The 17,165-nt window shown below is 40.8% G+C and overlaps 1 protein-coding gene across 3 annotated transcripts in view; it reads right to left on the minus strand.

Moving 5' to 3' along the window:
• Positions 1-1,400: 1,400 nt before the first annotated feature.
• EIF2AK3 (eukaryotic translation initiation factor 2 alpha kinase 3) overlaps positions 1,401-17,165 on the minus strand; it is a 51,773-nt gene continuing 36,008 nt past the window's right edge. For all 3 annotated transcript variants that reach the window (XM_075571983.1, XM_075571974.1, XM_075571991.1), the window contains 9 exons: positions 15,413-15,636; positions 13,881-13,993; positions 12,552-12,674; positions 11,170-11,319; positions 8,778-9,555; positions 7,241-7,408; positions 6,767-6,868; positions 4,714-4,776; positions 1,401-2,780 (listed from right to left, as the gene is read on the minus strand). In XM_075571983.1, coding sequence (XP_075428098.1) covers positions 2,604-2,780; positions 4,714-4,776; positions 6,767-6,868; positions 7,241-7,408; positions 8,778-9,555; positions 11,170-11,319; positions 12,552-12,674; positions 13,881-13,993; positions 15,413-15,636 — 1,898 coding nt within the window. In that variant the 3' untranslated portion in view covers positions 1,401-2,603. The remainder of the gene's footprint in view (positions 2,781-4,713; positions 4,777-6,766; positions 6,869-7,240; positions 7,409-8,777; positions 9,556-11,169; positions 11,320-12,551; positions 12,675-13,880; positions 13,994-15,412; positions 15,637-17,165) is intronic.

A 17,165-nucleotide genomic window follows, 5' to 3' on the forward strand; every position in this document is an offset into this window, starting at 1 on the left:
ACAAGGGAAGAAATCTAATTTTGTCCATTTGTAAATGATGACCATTTCCCTGGGTTTTTGTACATTACACATAACCTTATGGTACTTATATTTATTCCCACTCCCCACGTTTTAAACAAACCCGGATTTAATGGCCACTGTAGTCAAGTTTAATTACTGGAAATATACACTTGGTAGTCAAAAAGGTGACTATCATGGGGACATCTTTTCTTCGACAACACAAGACCCTGATAATAATAATAGCATGGGACAATACATTAATAAAAGAAAACAAGATAAATAAAACATGTTTATTAAATCATTTAGACTTCAAAAAAGTCAGAATATTTAATGCACTTTAGTGTTCTTATTTTGCAATAAGTGCTCTCTGCAGCACCAACCCAAAGAGACTGATTTTGTATCTTAAATAAAAGAAAACCTATTTACAAGACAAGAATGTTACTTTAACCCCTTAAAAGATGCAAGAGTCTGCAATATGTTACATATCCAAGTAGCACATAAGACATTACAATGGATTAAACAGGTAGGAGGACAAAGCTTTAAAATAAAGTCTCACAACATTACAGGACATTTAACCCATTTGATAAGACATTTGTGGCAGAAGTTTAAAACAAATACCGGTATGCATACAAGATCCGGCGCAACTTAGATTTTCAATGAATATCAAGTCAATTTGGTAACACTACCCAAGATATCAGAATTGACTGGGATATATTTTCCAAGTGGTGCCAACCAAACCTAGCATTGCTTAGTACTGTACATATGGCCCACCCTATCTTCCAATGCCAAGTCTTGTGGTAAACCGCTGGTGTAAATAGAAGAATGGGTGACGTTCGTTATGGATTTGCTTGTGGTGTGACCTTCGAGTTTTGGAATACATTTTTTGGAATACATTTTTTGGAAATGTGTTCTGTTTGGTTGATGGCAATTTAGAAACCCTGGAATTTGTCTGTCACAAAACATTGGCACTTTAAGCCCGCAATCCAAATATATAATAGTAATTGCTTTTTTTTTTTTTAATTACCGGATCTAGGGGGTCACCCGGAGTTTGTGCCTATGGAATAAGATTATGGAAATTAGACCAAAAGACAGAAGCCGATGAGAGATAACATAGTTCTTAAATTAAGTTGTCAAGAGCCGCCCGTCCAACTCTGGCAAGATACGAAACCATGAGGAAACTCCTTTGGATAAAGAAATTAAACTACACGTACTGTATCTGTACTTTGCTACAAAGATATTAGAAAAGTACAGAGGAGCAAAGGATTACCAGTCAGGGACTGATGCTTTAAAGTGTGATCCCTGCCCCCTGCCCCCCCCCCCCCCCCCATTTCCTGAGTTGTGTCAGCACGCAACAACACTACAAATATGTCCATTAGGTCACCAAAGAAAAGTCCACAATGTCATCTGCCAACATAAATTTATTTTTGGTCGTTGGAGAAAGCCTGACCCTGCAGCCAGTGTGTCCACCAGGCAAGAATTTACAAGCATCGAGAACTGTCGCTTTAAAGCAGCCGTTCAAGCTGGTGTTTTTTTTTTATTTTTATGTTTTCTCCCCTTCAATATGTTCATCAATGCAATCCAAACAGTGACAAGTGATTAGTTAAGCTGCCGATCGATCCATTCTCCCGTGAGTCTGAGACATTAACAATGATACCAATGGATGGCTGTAAAAAAAAACCTTAAGATGCATACATAATTGGATGGGAGAGGAATACAATTCAAATGATAAAAGAGCTAAGACAACCTACAGAAATCATTCAAAGCAATTTTGTGTAATTGAGAGGATGTTCTAAAAAGGTTCTTAAGAAATAAGAGCAGTCTACATTTTCCTCTTAAAAGTTTAATTTTTATAGACACATTGAGATTTCAAATATATAGAAATATCCATTGTCCACTAAAAAAAGAAAACAATCCTTAAAAACCAAGAGAACCGTTACCCAAGACAAATTACATTATTCTTAACGCGCAGAAATAACTGGAGTGATCATTCTTTGAATTATTTTCAAAGCACTTACCTGGAAACATCATGTCTTCAATGCTATAAAAATATTTTATTCTATTTACAATTTGAACATCTATTTTTTTATTTCCTGATCTGAAATATCTGTGCTTTACTGGATATAAACATATATAAAAAAAAAGCAGACGAAGAACTACATTTGATCTGAAGACAGACAAGAAAACAAAAACATTAGACAATGTTTATATACTGGCATCTCTTCAGACCGGTGGTTTCAAACTTGTGCCAAGATACTTTTTTTTTTAAATACCCCTCATCAGGGGTCTTCAATAATTATGCCATTCTGTCTGATCTCCATTTTTACACCACTATGCCCTCTTGTCACACGCAAGCACATTCAGACTGCAACTTTGTAAAGGAGTGCCGGTCTTCGCTTCAATAACGGGTTGAAGATCACCGGTCCAAACAAAAATGCTAATCCTTTTCACTGGAAGCATTTGCTAAAAGGAGTCATTATTGCATAACCAACACTTTTTGAAACTACAGTGAGATACGGCGAAAGTTTGGAATTTGACCGGATTAACTGGCATGGTCCCAGTCATGTGAGACATGAAACATCAACTGCAACATAAAACAAGTGGAGTCACTTGCTTGACTGTCTTAAATGCTTCCATCCAGAAGTACTTAATGTCCGGGACCTCTGTCTCAGCATCTGTGTCCCTGGAAGTTCAAGGTTCTCAAACAAAGGGCTTTCTAGGATATCCACAGCCTCAGGTCTTTCACTTGGGTTATGAGAAAGCATGTGCTTGACAATGTTTTGCTGAAACAAAGATGAAAGAAATGTAGATGCACATTTGGGATTTACAATTATGGTGATCACTTCTACACTATTCATCAAGTTCAAAATTACTCTACTACTATAACCAGAAACTGTAGATTTAATTTACGGCAGATTTAGGAGATAGATATACATCTATATCCATACAGACTAGATTTAAAAAAATACCTCTGTATATTTTCTTTTCTTCAAGTCTCTCCATGGCAGCACCTAACCTGTGAGGAACGCTCCTCCCTTAGGGTAGGATAGCCAATTACTGACTAGGTACAATAGGGGACGTTCCCCTCATATGTCAGTATTCGAGTAACAATAGCTACAATTACTCTGCCATGTAGGGATTTGAAGATAATAAAATATTGACGGTCAATTTCTCTACACCCCCCTTGCAGCATCCAACATGTGGGGAAAGTACCCGAACAATAATTACAAAAAGGTGGGTACACTTTCCCCAATTCATCTCCATCATTGCATGAAGCGCTGGTCTTCAGACTTTGCTTCAGCCGAATGGTGAACATCCAACTTGTAATATCTGATAAAGGAATGTGCTGATGACCACATGGCAACTCTGTATAGTTCTTTTGGGGTTGCCTAGGCTTTATCTGCCCTGGTAGAGTGCATGTTACGTGAAAAATGGACCATAAGACTCATTAAATCATAAACTTTGGGGATCCATTCCAAAATATATCTCAAAATTTAGAATACTGATGAAGTATGTCCTCTTGTCTAGAATGTTAATTGAGCAGACTATTAGATTTTCTAAAAGGTTCTGTCTAAGTTACTGCGTTAACCACCTTTATTAAAGCATTGTATGGATTAAGGCAGAATAAATTCCCGATTGATATGAAATGAAGACTATTTTTTGGCTGAACTGAGGATTGGTATGTAAAATGACCTTATCCTGGCGAATCTGTATGCAAGGTGATTTACATGACAATTGCTGTATTTTCACCTATTCGCCTTGCTGACGTGATTACCACCATAAGATTTATAAAAAAATAAATAAAAAGAAAGAAATAGAAGGGAATATATGTTATGTACTCAAAAGGACCATTTCTAGAAATACTGATCCCACCTTGGTACTGGCTGCTTGATTCTTGGCTTAATATCTGCAGCGGTTCTAACAAAAACAAGATACTGTACAAGATCTTTGCTCAGAGGCATCTATAACAAGAAAGCCAATGTGAAAACATGAACCTTCAAAAGACGCCGGACTAAGCTACTCTTGCAAGAAATCCAGAACCTGAGCAACATTAACTTGAATGCTCTCCTGATGACTCTCACTCTGGAATGCGTCAACTAAATGGAGTATGTGGGAGAGTTCCTGGCCTGCATCAGTCTTTATGTCCCACCTCTGATATTCCCAAGTGGGACAGTGTTTGCCGCTCAATCGCCAAGCTGTTACTCTTAACAGATCCACATTTGAATGAAATAATTAACTTGGCTGAGCCGACCTGTGATCTTTGGAAGATGAAAAAAGGAGATTCCTTCAACAGGATTATTGGATCGACAAACCAATGCCTCTGACTAAAATGGTGTGATTGTCACTTCTGACCGGTCTCTCCAGAAAGGCACAGGATCTTTAACCCTCCAGTGGTATAGGTATCGTAAAGGCAGCCTCCACAAAAAAAACTAAATATACAGAGTGCACTTCAACTTGTACCATTAGCCGGACAGAAAGTACTGATCGAGATGGGGGATCTCACCCCTCCACCCCATTATAACAGGTCAGTAAATGGCTTTCATCTAAGCTAAGAGAGGAGCGTTCCCCCACAGGATAGATGCCGCCATAGAAGCCCTAAATAAATATTTTCTGGGTTTATGACAGTCGACTTCCTGTTTGATCATCAACATTTCCCTGCGGATTAAATGAACAGAAAAATAAAATCAATACAGCAGCTCGGTGTAGTATTCATACCTCCTGGGAAAACTTCTGTGTAAAGAGTGGCGGAAACTTCAAGGAGCGCAATTCCGTTAATATCTAACAAAATAGAAAAAGAAAAAAAAAATCAAAATAAATAGAAGTTTGCATCAAATCACTCAGTATATGATCTATTAAAGCAAGATATGCATCAAAGAGCTGGCAAAATCAATTTCTTAGGACTCATGTAATGGATTTGTAGATGTATCCAAGATTATCGTACCCGCTGCCACGCTCCTGCAGGTGAAATGGCGTGTTAGCCCTGCACCTTTCTGGCACGGCTGATTCAAAAACCTGTGGTGGGGGCTCTGCCATGATGTCACGCGGCTGGTTCGTCCTCATTGGCAGAACCGCCGCCACACCAAAAGACAAAAATCTTATCTTTTGGCAAAGGCGGTCACGCATCGCGCTTTGTGCGCTCGCGCCACACGCCGTCTGGGGCATGCCCCATAGAGGGCTTTCTGTGTAGCGTGCACGCCATCTCACGCGCAGCAGAGGCCACCGGGGACGAAGCCTAAGAGAAGAATATAGGCGTTAAAACTTTCCTAAGACTGCATCAGTCTGAAAACTTCTCAAATTAATTTTTTCAGTGAATATAGTCTCCAAGCATCATAGAGAGAGGGGGAAGGGGAGGGGGAAATAATTACCATCCATTACCATTTTCTACACCCATATACTAACCATTTTAATCCCAGAACACACCTCTATTTTACGACTTCCTATCGCAGTGTACTGGCGATATATGTAGAGCTGTACAACCAAGTGAAGTTTCAGACTGGCTCTCATCTTACGCCCCTGCCATATGGTAAGGAGAACGAGGCTGGCGGCACAGGGGCCGATGCCTGAATATATGCTTTACCCTTTCAGGAAAAAAAAAAAAAGTTCTCTTTCCCTTTTTAAATCCCCAAATGGGAGATAATGAAATGTGCGTCACTTGGGAAATAAATGACAAAAAAAAAAAGGTAGTCATTGGCAAAGCTGATTTTCATTGCATTGATCTTTACACAAAATGTGTATATTTCTGACAGGAACCTTAGTGCCCCCTAGTGGAACAGTACAAGGTCTTGGGTTCCCGTTCAATATGCTAGGGGGAGATTTTGGTGTGCACCATCTGAATAGAGCCGAATGCCTCTCCAGCACTGTGAAGACATCTGCACTGCATACTGAACAGGGGCATTAAGAATTATATGCAACGGATTACCCAGGAGAGGGGGAAATGAATGCATTCAATACTTTTAAACAGCGAAGACATTAAGAAATATAAAGCAGCTGTGTGATATGGAGCTAAATTACCAGTGTGTGTGTTTGATCCATTTTACAATAGGCCACACATGATTTGCACTGATATTTATGGTGTTTGCTGATGGAAGACATTCAAGAACCAAAACTATGTATTCATTATTTATAACCCTTGTGCCAAAATCAGCTACCATTCTGAGGATGAACAGCTGTACAAATAGTTAATGTGGCATAACGTATTCTGAAAATCCTGCGTGGAAAAAAAGCTTGTCCCTTATCATGCAAACAATTCTGCAGGCTGCATAACTTGCACGGAAGAAGAAACGTACCAGCAGTTAAAGTCAAGGTGCGTCTGATATTAGAATTAGATCTGCTAGTTTGTAATATCAGACAAACAGCCACGTGGTTTGTCAAAAACATATTTATAACCATGTTAAACACAGAGGACATGCATTAAAAAAAAAAAATTACACAATGCATTGCTTTATATGTTCCCATTACGACAAATACACTTTCTCCTTTCTACACACTATGGGTCTTGGAAGACATCAGCTGAAGTGACCGAAAATACCTACAGTATAGCAATCTATAGGCATTTTTGCCCAAAATTTTCCAGAGGGGCTGCCTTGGCAGATATAGAATTACTCCCTATATAATGAGCTAGTCTCTCCGGGTGTGTTATAGCAGTAACGAAACCTTTATTCAGGAAGTGCAGAGTGGCCACTTACAGTCAATTCTGCTACAACTACAAATTCCTCACATACTAACAGACTTTATATCACTTTGAACAGGTTTAGCTATAGGTACTTACGTTGACTCTTTCCATCTGAGTACCAAAAGGGTACAGCAGTTCAAATAAGATCAGCCCCAGGGAGAAGATGTCTACTTTGTGAGAGTAACTTTGTCCATAAATCTATAAAAAAAATGATAAAAAAAATTGCATTAGTAGAAAATTAAGCAAGTCATGACCAGCTGACCTACAAGATATTTTTTTGTAAACTTGTACCTCCCAAAATAGCTGCCAGAAGGGGTCTTATGGAATAGCACCGTCTAGTAATTATGGACCTAGATGTCAGAACCCCAATCATCAAAGCCATCTAAATTTATATACACAAGCATTTCTTTTTAAAATGGCTATAAAAATGCAACACCCCTCTAGGTAGAGAAAACTCTGAAGTCACTAAATTACTTAATTTACAAAGGGACCATTTGAGAGTTTCACCCAACATTTATAACCATCCATCTATCCTAAAGAAGCATTGGAGTTTGTGCAAGCATAACACACCTGCTCTGGGCTCATATACAGCTTCGTTCCCACTTGCCCGGTATGTCTGGCATATGCAGGCATTGGCGTCAGAACAGTTTCTTCATCTTCGTCCTGGTCCATTGCCGTAACTAACCCAAAGTCCCCGACTTTCACTACATCATCTAACGTAAAAAATATATTGGAAGGCTGGAAATGAGAGCAAAACAGGTTATGACCAAGTATTGAACAAAAAACATTTCTGCACAGCCACAATATTATTATGGACGATTATCAACAAACAACTGCTGTTCAAGAGATCTATAACTCCTACCCAAAGAGGAGCAGCTTCGGGGTTAGAAGAGTTTCCACCCAAAACAGTTCTATACTTATGGTTTCCCCTACCAACCTCTTGTACTAACAGTCTAAGGCCAGGTCCATAGTAGGTGCGCGTGTACTTGCAGGATCCGTGGCCTGCAGGGTCGTACGATGGGGGCGTGCCCGTCACGTGAGAGGTTTGCCCTCAATGGCTGAACTGCGCACGTGACCAGGCCGTCGCGCGGCAAATTCAAACAAGTTTCTTGCCACGCCTCGGCGCTCACGTGCGATCTATGGACATGCGTACGGGCCTCCAGTTGTTTGAATTTGGCGCGAGCGCAGTCGGATCCAATATGGACACGGCCTTATTCCATGTCCACTATGAGCTCCACTTACACTATTGCAAAGAGGATGTCCCCTGGTGGGAGAATGTGGAATAGCAAGAAGCACAGGCTTGTACACTTACCTTTGTATTGTTCTTCAAGAATAATAATTAAAAGCCAGTTACATTTTCTAAATGGGAGGTTTTAAGAGATTGGAAGGGTATCGAAATACTGTGACCTAAAAAACATGCAGCAAATATGGGCTAAACATGTTTTGCTCACATTTTCCTCCTTGACAAAACTGTATAAGCTATTTGATCAGTAACATTAATAGCAGGGCATAAAATATATACTGCTTTTTAATAGTTTCCTACTACTGTAGTGCCGACGAGTATTCTAAAACAAATCTGGGGCAATCACCAACAAGACCCAACATTTCTGCAGACAGACTAATGGCCCATCGGATTAACAGAGGGGGGTCCATGGCAGTCCCATTCAAACTGAATGGGACACCTGCTGTGTTAATCTGATGGGCCATTAGTCTCTGCAGAAATGTCACTGAAATGTTTGCAGCATGTACCTGGATCTTGGTGATGGCCCCAGATTTTCCAAGGCAAGTTTAAGAATACTCGTCGGCGCACCTGTGTACACAACGGTTTGATAGGCGGGTGGGGGAAGGGGTGGGAGTGGTAAAGACTACTTGCAAACTCCTTTAATATTCCATTATAACCACTAGAAAAACCCTCCACAAGAGCATGGTGGGACTACAGGGGTACGGTGAAAGGTCAGCCTTGTAATGACACTATAGGAGGGCTCCAATCATTTTCTTTGCTTTGCCCAAGTAGAAGTTTTCCAATTTGAATGTGTATACTCCTATTTCTATTTCCCACTCACTGGTGTGCACATTAAGTGATACAAAAACAAACACAGCAACACACCTTCAGATCTCTGTGCATTAGCCCTTTGCTGTGTAGAAACTGCACCGCGTCTGCAATCTGCAAAAAGATTTGCAGGCTCTCAGTCCGTGGCCTCTCCTCCAGCTTGCACCGAGCATTCATCCAGTCTTTCAGGTTTTCTTTGCGGCACAGCTGCATCTGAATATAGAGGTACACCTTTGGAGAGCTGGGTTTCAATTTTTCAGCAGTATTTTTAGTTAAATCCAAATTTAAAGTTTTTGGTCTGGGAGGAGAGATGGACAAAACACTTCCAGCAGTGGGTTTGCTCCCATGGGAGTCTTTAGTTCCAGTTTCTTTTTCAGAGAACTCACTATTTGTAAGAAGGACAGACACGTCTGTTTTGTGGTCTAAATTGTTGGAGGCATTATCACAACCAGAGTCTTCAAAAACTATGGATGAGGAAGTTTTCTCACGGAGTTTAAAATTTGCAATTGTAAGAGGACAATGTTCATAGGAGTTCCCCAGATCATCTTCATCCAGTGTGCTGTGCTGCATATCACAGTCCGTAAGAACACTGTCCTGGAGGTTCAGCAGAACATCTTGAGATTGGTTTAGGTCTCCTGCTGCAGACGATTGGTGAGGAGATGACTTGCTCTCACATCCTCCTGGCCGAATAGCAACAAATCCAGCAGAGAGGGAGCTAAAACTGTCTGATGGAGTGATGACTTCTACCTGCTCTTTCATGGACAATGGGTCTGTGCTTCGGACTTTAACAGAGATGCCATCCAGAGGCGTTGGGGAGCTGAGCGGCCAATCAGTGCTATAGAGAAGAAATATTAAGAGCTACAATAACTTTTCATGTCTTGTCCGGTTTTCAACATGGCATAAAAATTTGACTTTAACCTACTTGCCTTACTACATAGCACTGTCTGGCCATATGAGAAAGTAATGTATTCCCACCAAGTACTGTACATGGAGCTGTATGCAGTAAAAGTGGGACTAGGAGCTCCTCATAATTCCTCCCAAACCTGATCCTCCGACCGCCTCCTACATTACTGTTAGTAGCACGATCATACACCCACTATCACAAGCACGCTCACTTGTATTCTCCTCTCAAATTCAAAATGTAGCCAAAACCCGTTTTTTCTATCGCAATATTGCAAAATACACTCTTTGCTCTGTTGGTCTACTGCTAAAACGCTGACACAGGCCCTCATTCGCTCCAGTCAAGACTATTGTAACCTACTGTCCAGCCATCCTGCCCCTCACCTGTCGCCCCTACAACGTATCATAAACGCTGCTGCCAGAACCACTTTACTCTCCTAAATCTGTCTCAGCATCTCTTCTGCTGAAATACACCCCCCCACATCTTTAAGGCTATGCACTCTTCTGCACCACCTTACATCTCAGCCCTCATTTCTCGCTATACACCATCCCGTCTCTTCCGTTCTGCTCAAGGTCTGCTCTCTGCCCCTTTTGTATCTAAAGCCCTCTCACTCACTGCCACACACCTCTGGAATGTCCTTCCCCTCAATATCCGACTAGCACCCTCTTTACCCACCTCCTTAGCGAAACACATCGGCCATTACTATACACTTCAGACATAGACCAAGGCCCCTTGCAGACACTTATGTCTGAAGCGCTTCCTCCCATTATGTGTTATTTGTATTATTTCTTATTTATGTCATGTGTAATATTACTGCTGTGAAGCACTATCTACATTAATGACGTTATATAAAGCTAAACAGTAATGTGCTGCACACCATTAGATGTATAAACAAAAGGTATTACAGGTGCTGCTGGTTCAAGGATACCTGTCAAAACATCCACTTGGACTATGAAAAGGAAGGATCCAGCGCTCCACGGATTTTACAAAAATATCAAATTTTATTGCGCCATACACAACGACCGTTTCGACCTTAGTAGGTCTTTTTCAAGTGAAAAGGCCTTTTCACTTGAAAAGGACCTACTAAGGTCGAAACGGTCGTTGTGCATGGTGCAATAAAATGTGATATTTTTGCAAAATCCGTGGAGCGCTGGATCCTTCCTTTTCATAGTTATATAAAGATACACACACAGTTATTTTCTGCCATTAACATGGTCTTTATCTTGGTAAATAGTTGGGATTGGGTTACATTTGAATCCACTGTTTAGTTAACCTGTTATACTAACATTTGGCACTACATTGGTTGTTATGAAAAGCATTTTAGTAAGAAATAAAGTGCTATAGGTCTGACAAGTTATTTTGATATGGAAATAAATCCAATCTACACTTTTAATTTATAATAAACTGTGGATTAAGTGATCTAAAAGGATATTTAGTTTTATTGTTGCAATACATTTGTTCTACTTCCACTCAGCCCCAACAGCCTTTTCACACACTACGGTTCCCCATTATTCAGAAGATGTAAGCGGAACAGTTTAGGTCCCGAACCTTCCATCCTTCAGCCACAGCTCATCCATTTTTTCTTGCCATAACTCGGGTGGCGCTTCTAGCCACGCGTTGAAATAGCGCACAATGCCCGGGTGCTCGAGCTTCGCCAAAGCTTTGACTTCACGCATTACTTTTTCCCGTGCCAGCTCTCTGAGATCAGAAAAATACACAAGTACATGCAAACGTTAGTATTTATTACACACCGATTGGTTGCGGCTTTGAGAGAAGACAACCCCCCCTCCCCCCAAATTACATTTTAAGGACATTCAAAAGATACAGTTGAGGGCACTAATTATGTTAAATTTGTCCCATACCAAGGGGTGTTTACAAAAGAGCCGTTTTAATCTTTAGAATATATGTTATACCAAATAACTAAAGGGCTTCCCCACTAAAAATATCATTGTGCCTTTCTTTAACGTTGCTCTTTCCAAAAACAGAGTTTAACTCAACTTAGTCCAAGATTTAAACTCCATTTCACCTATTGTGGCAACTAAAAAAAGATGCACAAAGTTTATTTGATTTAGAATGCTAGGCTTTTAACTTGGGGTTAACATAATCCAATCCTCACTTCACCTCTTCCCACTCTCCCACCACCCTCTCTTCATCACACATGGGTGGGAAACAGGGGGGTCTCCTCCACGGAGCTGAACCGTGATCATTTCAGCTCAGGGGCTTTCAAGGTACAAGGAACGGTTGCGCCGGTTACAGCCTGGTATTTAAATCTCTGCGACACCCAGGCTAATAGGAATAGGAATAATAGGAAGCAGCGACAGATTATGTTGCGGCTTCCTAGTGGCCTGCGTCATGTGGGATATTTAAAACCCCATTTTGTTTCTGCTGAAGGGGACGCTACCGGCAGCACCTTCCTTGGTACCTATCTCGGGGAAGCAGGTGTTGCCTGGAGCTGAGATTAACTTGGTTTAGCTGTGGAGATCCCCACCGCTTCCTACCTAAAAATAATGCAGAGATGCAAAATGAGCATAAGAACTCCCTCTTCCTGGAGCACTGTTAAGGAAATGTTAACACGTCATTTAACAGTGTAGGCATTAATCTTCTTTTATTGGGTAAAGGGAGAACCCACGTGAGCAAACCCAAAAAGGTTACTACTCCTGAAAAGTACAGGCCATAATTTCCACTTCTGATATCTGTGTTTGCAGAACTATGGATCCTCAGGAGAGTCAAACTACATCCCAATTGTGTGTTGCATTACAGGCTTCATGAAAATGTTTGCTGGCACGAAGTAAATCAGTGTATTAGGGAAATAAAATGGGACAGGAGAAGAAATCAAGTCTGAAAAGGTTAGTTTCTTTATTAAATATGAAAAAGTTTAAAGTTGTCCATCTTCACATTCTTACGTATATTAGAGAGACATTTCCAGTTACCTGTTGGGTAGACGGATTCTTTTGATGGCATAATTACAGTCATCTACTTTGTTTCTGGCATCAAATACCACCCCAAAGCCTCCACGGCCAAGACACTGAACAGGCTCAAAATCTGTGAGATAACTAGTAAAACAATGAAACGCCTGTTAGATAAGGAGTGGTGGTAAATACACAGGTGCAGACCAACCTTTTCCTAGGCCCTAAATGTACAAGTCCTATACGTATAGCTTAGGTTATCTAGTTTCTCTATACTATCCATATAGAAACTAGATAGCCAACATGCAACCAACATGCAATAGTAGATGTTGCTTGGCATATACAATTCACATTCACTCAATTACCAGTGGTCTTGACTTGCTGACCCATCCGATTGCCTAAATGGGTATATAACAAAAATATAAGGTGCCCCAAATGCATCCTGTAGGCCAGGGGGGCGCAAACTTTTTTCCCTGCGCCCCCCTGCCGGCGTCCCCTCACTCCCGCGCCCCCCCTAAGCCCCACGTACCTGCGCTCCAGCGTCATGACGTCACGTTGCCATAGCAACGCGACGTCACATGACCTCGCGGTGTTGCCATGGCGATGCAGGAAGGAAGCCGCCGGAGCTTAGGTAAGTAAAGGTTTACACAGGCCCTGCAGCTCCCCCGGCACTTAATTTAAGTGCCTTCGGGAAGCGCGCGGGGCCTCTGTAAACCCCGCGCCTCCCGCCTGCAGTCTCGCGCCCCCGCCCCCCAGTTTGCGCACCGCTGCTGTAGGCATACCATTGCCGTTTACAGAAATAATTGGTTAACCACAAGCGTGCCAATAAATTTGCTAAAAGATACACACACACACACACACACACACACACACACACACACACACACACACACACACTCTCGCTCTCTAAAGGCTGGAGAATTGGCAATGCATAGAATCACTCAACACCAGGTTTCAGTTTGCTAGAACAGACGCCCGGAACTTTTTCCATTTGATTACAACCAAATCAAAACGTTGCTAGAATAGAGTTCCAGCAGATGCAACCTTGGCCAAAAAGTACTGTAGCTTAAAGTTCTAGCAGGGTACGGTTCTGTGGGAAATGTAGATTGTAGCTGGGGATCCCTTTTACTGAACTAACACGAGTACAGTACTTCATAGACAAGTGTCAAAACCTCCTAGGTTTCTTCTGCAAGTGTTGTATTTTATTGGGCAACACCATTTTCTGGTTGCTATGCTCCATAACTGGATGAACACAATAGTGATATTTGCTGGAGATGCAGTATCTCCATATTGAAAAGATGCATTTCATACCCGTACGAGAACACTATACAAATGATTAAGATTTGCTCATACCGTGATACATATCCACAGTTCTTATAATCATTCCAGTTATCATCTTTAACTTCTCCACTCACAGACTCGTATTTACTGTCAGTTTGACACTGCGTCTCGGACTCTTTCCTCTGCTGTATAATGGCAGAAACAAAAACAAAAAAAGGTCATTACTATACAACCAAACTAGTTTTTCAATGGTAACTTATTTATTTTTAAACAAAAAAAACAGAATACGGAAAATCTTTCATAGGATTCTATTTAATTTTAACAGAGGAGGGGAGAAGTCGAGGATACCATTAGAGTATTTAATGCCTCCACGTATCCAAAAATATTTCTCCCTTTACCCAAGTGAAATGTACAAAGTTTAATCTGAATTGGGGGAAAAAAATAAAATGACTTCTCTCCAACATAGGATCTACAAAAATGGGAATGAAAGTTCGAGGAGATTCAAAGTTGGAAAAAGAAACAGAAGCCATTTCAATCTCTTAGCCTCCTGTGAGGTAGATGAAGAATACATTTAACAAAAATATATATAAAAGTAAAAAAATTAAAGAGAAACTGGGAGCACTGCAAAAAAGCAGAGAACTGGAGGCAAGATTGAAAAAACGAACAATATATTTTTTTGAGGCATCTAGTCTAATTAAAAAGAGAAACCTCTAACGCGTTTCTCGCCAGGTGCGCTTTATCAAAGAGGGTTTATTGCCTACATCTGTCATTGGTATACAAGGGTCTAAGGGTTTGCAGCACCTACAATTGAGGTGTATTCCCCTGTACATTGCTGTGCATAAATATATATATATAGTGAGATTGAATGGGAAGCATAAACAGACTGCATTTGAGGTGGGGGGTGGTGAGACAAGAAACTGGGATTAAGGGCCCCTTTCTACGAACTACCATTCACGTGGGTATTAGAGAAGTGACACTTTAGACAAGCCGACACCAACAATCCTTCAACACTTTAAACAACGCTAAGAAGCATCGTACAGTAGGTTGCTTCCCTGTCATGAGAATAAATTGTGGTATCCATGTCTAAAATGCATAACAGAGCAATATTGATATTGCTTGCCATTGTTAACATTTGGAATTGACCATTTTTTTTTAAAGCAGAAAGCCCATGGCATGAAAATGTGTTTTCTTTTTAAAATCTAAGGCGGTTCAGTTTATGTTTCCTGAAACTGAACAATGTTCTCAGGAAATGTAGGCTAGAGCAACACTATTTATGGCAGTAATCTAATATGCCCACCGGGGGTCACCAATAGAAAGCGGTGTGGTTATCACCAGATAACCTCACAGAACAAGGCCAGACCTGGCAGTCCAATGAAATATTGTGTGTAATGGTTTCTTGGGTGACTTTGCCACGTTATATATTTAAAAAAAAAATATGATATAGACAAATATTAATGTATTAAATACATGTAAAAGGGTAGTATATATATATATATATATATATATATATATATATATATATATATATATATATATATATATATATATATATATATATATAAAACAATCACAACAACACGTTATGTCCCTGCTGGATTGCTTACCCGGGCACTGAGTGGATGGGGGTGGAACAGCTTGCGCACGATGTAGGTTGTAGCAGTGATACAGAACAGGATAGTGCCCATAATCTCCTTCCACCAGTGCAGCAGGAGAACCGGATCCTTTTTTCGGATGTTTTTGTAGTTTGGATTTTCTAAAATTCCAACAGTGATCTGAGTGCCTCGCTTGCCACGCTCCCTCTTGTAGTATGGCAAATAATAACCGTTGTCTGGAAAAGGAGATATATTATAGGATAGCAAGTTGCAACAAGTTCTCAGAGTGAACAATCTTCTCAAAGCAGTACGCGCTTGTTAGTATGAAAGAACTAAATACAATGGAGGTTTTACATCAATTTATGAATGTTGTGCAGTGGAAACATGTTTTCTAATGTGTTAATATAATTCTAGCAAAGATATACAAATGTTAGCCACCGTCATGCCAGCTGAACCTTCTACACATTACTGTGAGAAATGCAGAAGGCAAAATATCAACATTTAATAGTATGACTTTCAGGTTCTCATGCAATGAACTTCCCCTTTTCACTATAGTGCATATAAAATGTATTTATTTTAATAAGGTGCAGATACAAAAAGACAAAATATCACAAAAAATGGGAAATGAAGGTGCGACCAATGATGTCCTACAAGAAACAGATGTGACAGAGGTGGTTACAGTGACTAGAAGAGAAAGTGTGGGTAGTGCTTTCTTCCATGAAGTAAAATACCAAAGTAGGGCAATGGAGTAGGTAGTGTGATAGCTTTCAAATCTTGCAGGGTATAGCAGAAGTATAGAAGCAAAGAAGTAATAAGGACCAGGAAATAATTGCTTTTTAAATATATTTCTCTAGATTAGTTTTCAAACGAAGGCAAACATTGCTTTTTATGATGTTCCTGCAATTCTCACGTCTTCGCAAAAGTTTAAAGAACCACCTATCGACAAAGCTCTCTCTCTCTCCCCCTTTCCCTCTCTGGCTCCGCAGCAGAGACCAGAAGTCAGAGCCACCTTCTGGATTGGACCACTGCGGCAGGCCACATCCTCCGCCAGACGCCCTACCTGTAACCACGGGCCTGACCAACACCCCCCTTAAGAGGCCGAGCATGGGGCAAATACTCCTCTCTATTTCCCCCCACATCCCACACCCCCCCCCCCAAGTTCCACCTCTGTCTGAAGGTAAAGATAGGATATATTCCCCAATGATTATGCAAGAGTGACCACTACCGATCTATAAAGTATGTTCATCAGAAGAAATTAGTAATGGACAAAATGCATGAACAGCGACATCTCCAGGTTGGCTAAAACTATTCAGAGGTTGTGGGGTGTCAGGAAAAGTATACTTACCATGTTGAGGAGGTACACATGCATGTAAGAGGGTTTGTGTGTACACATGTACTTTGTGAGGCTTTATTAGCGGAATAACTAATCGCCAATTAGATTTATCAAGTATTTTGTACCAAGTTATTTTATGCGCGACCATGAAAGAGACTGTGATCACACCTTAATCTCAGACCAAGAACTGAAGACTAGACTACACGAGGACCACTTTCTATCAGGGCTTCCGAAGCAGACTGCATGGGGCATAGATGAGGAGACACTGGAGGAAGACTACCAAGAGTGTGTGAGCATAGACCATTAACGGTTGATTGGTAGTCGTGAAACGGAGGTAATCTCAAAGGATTGTACATTGGCGATCGCTAAAACACCCACAAACAGGTGGTGATTATTAATAGGTAAACAGTTAAGGTTTTATGTGATCTGCCA

The sequence above is a fragment of the Ascaphus truei genome, chromosome 1, assembly GCF_040206685.1.
Source record: "Ascaphus truei isolate aAscTru1 chromosome 1, aAscTru1.hap1, whole genome shotgun sequence".
NCBI classification, from domain to species: Eukaryota; Metazoa; Chordata; class Amphibia; order Anura; family Ascaphidae; genus Ascaphus; species Ascaphus truei.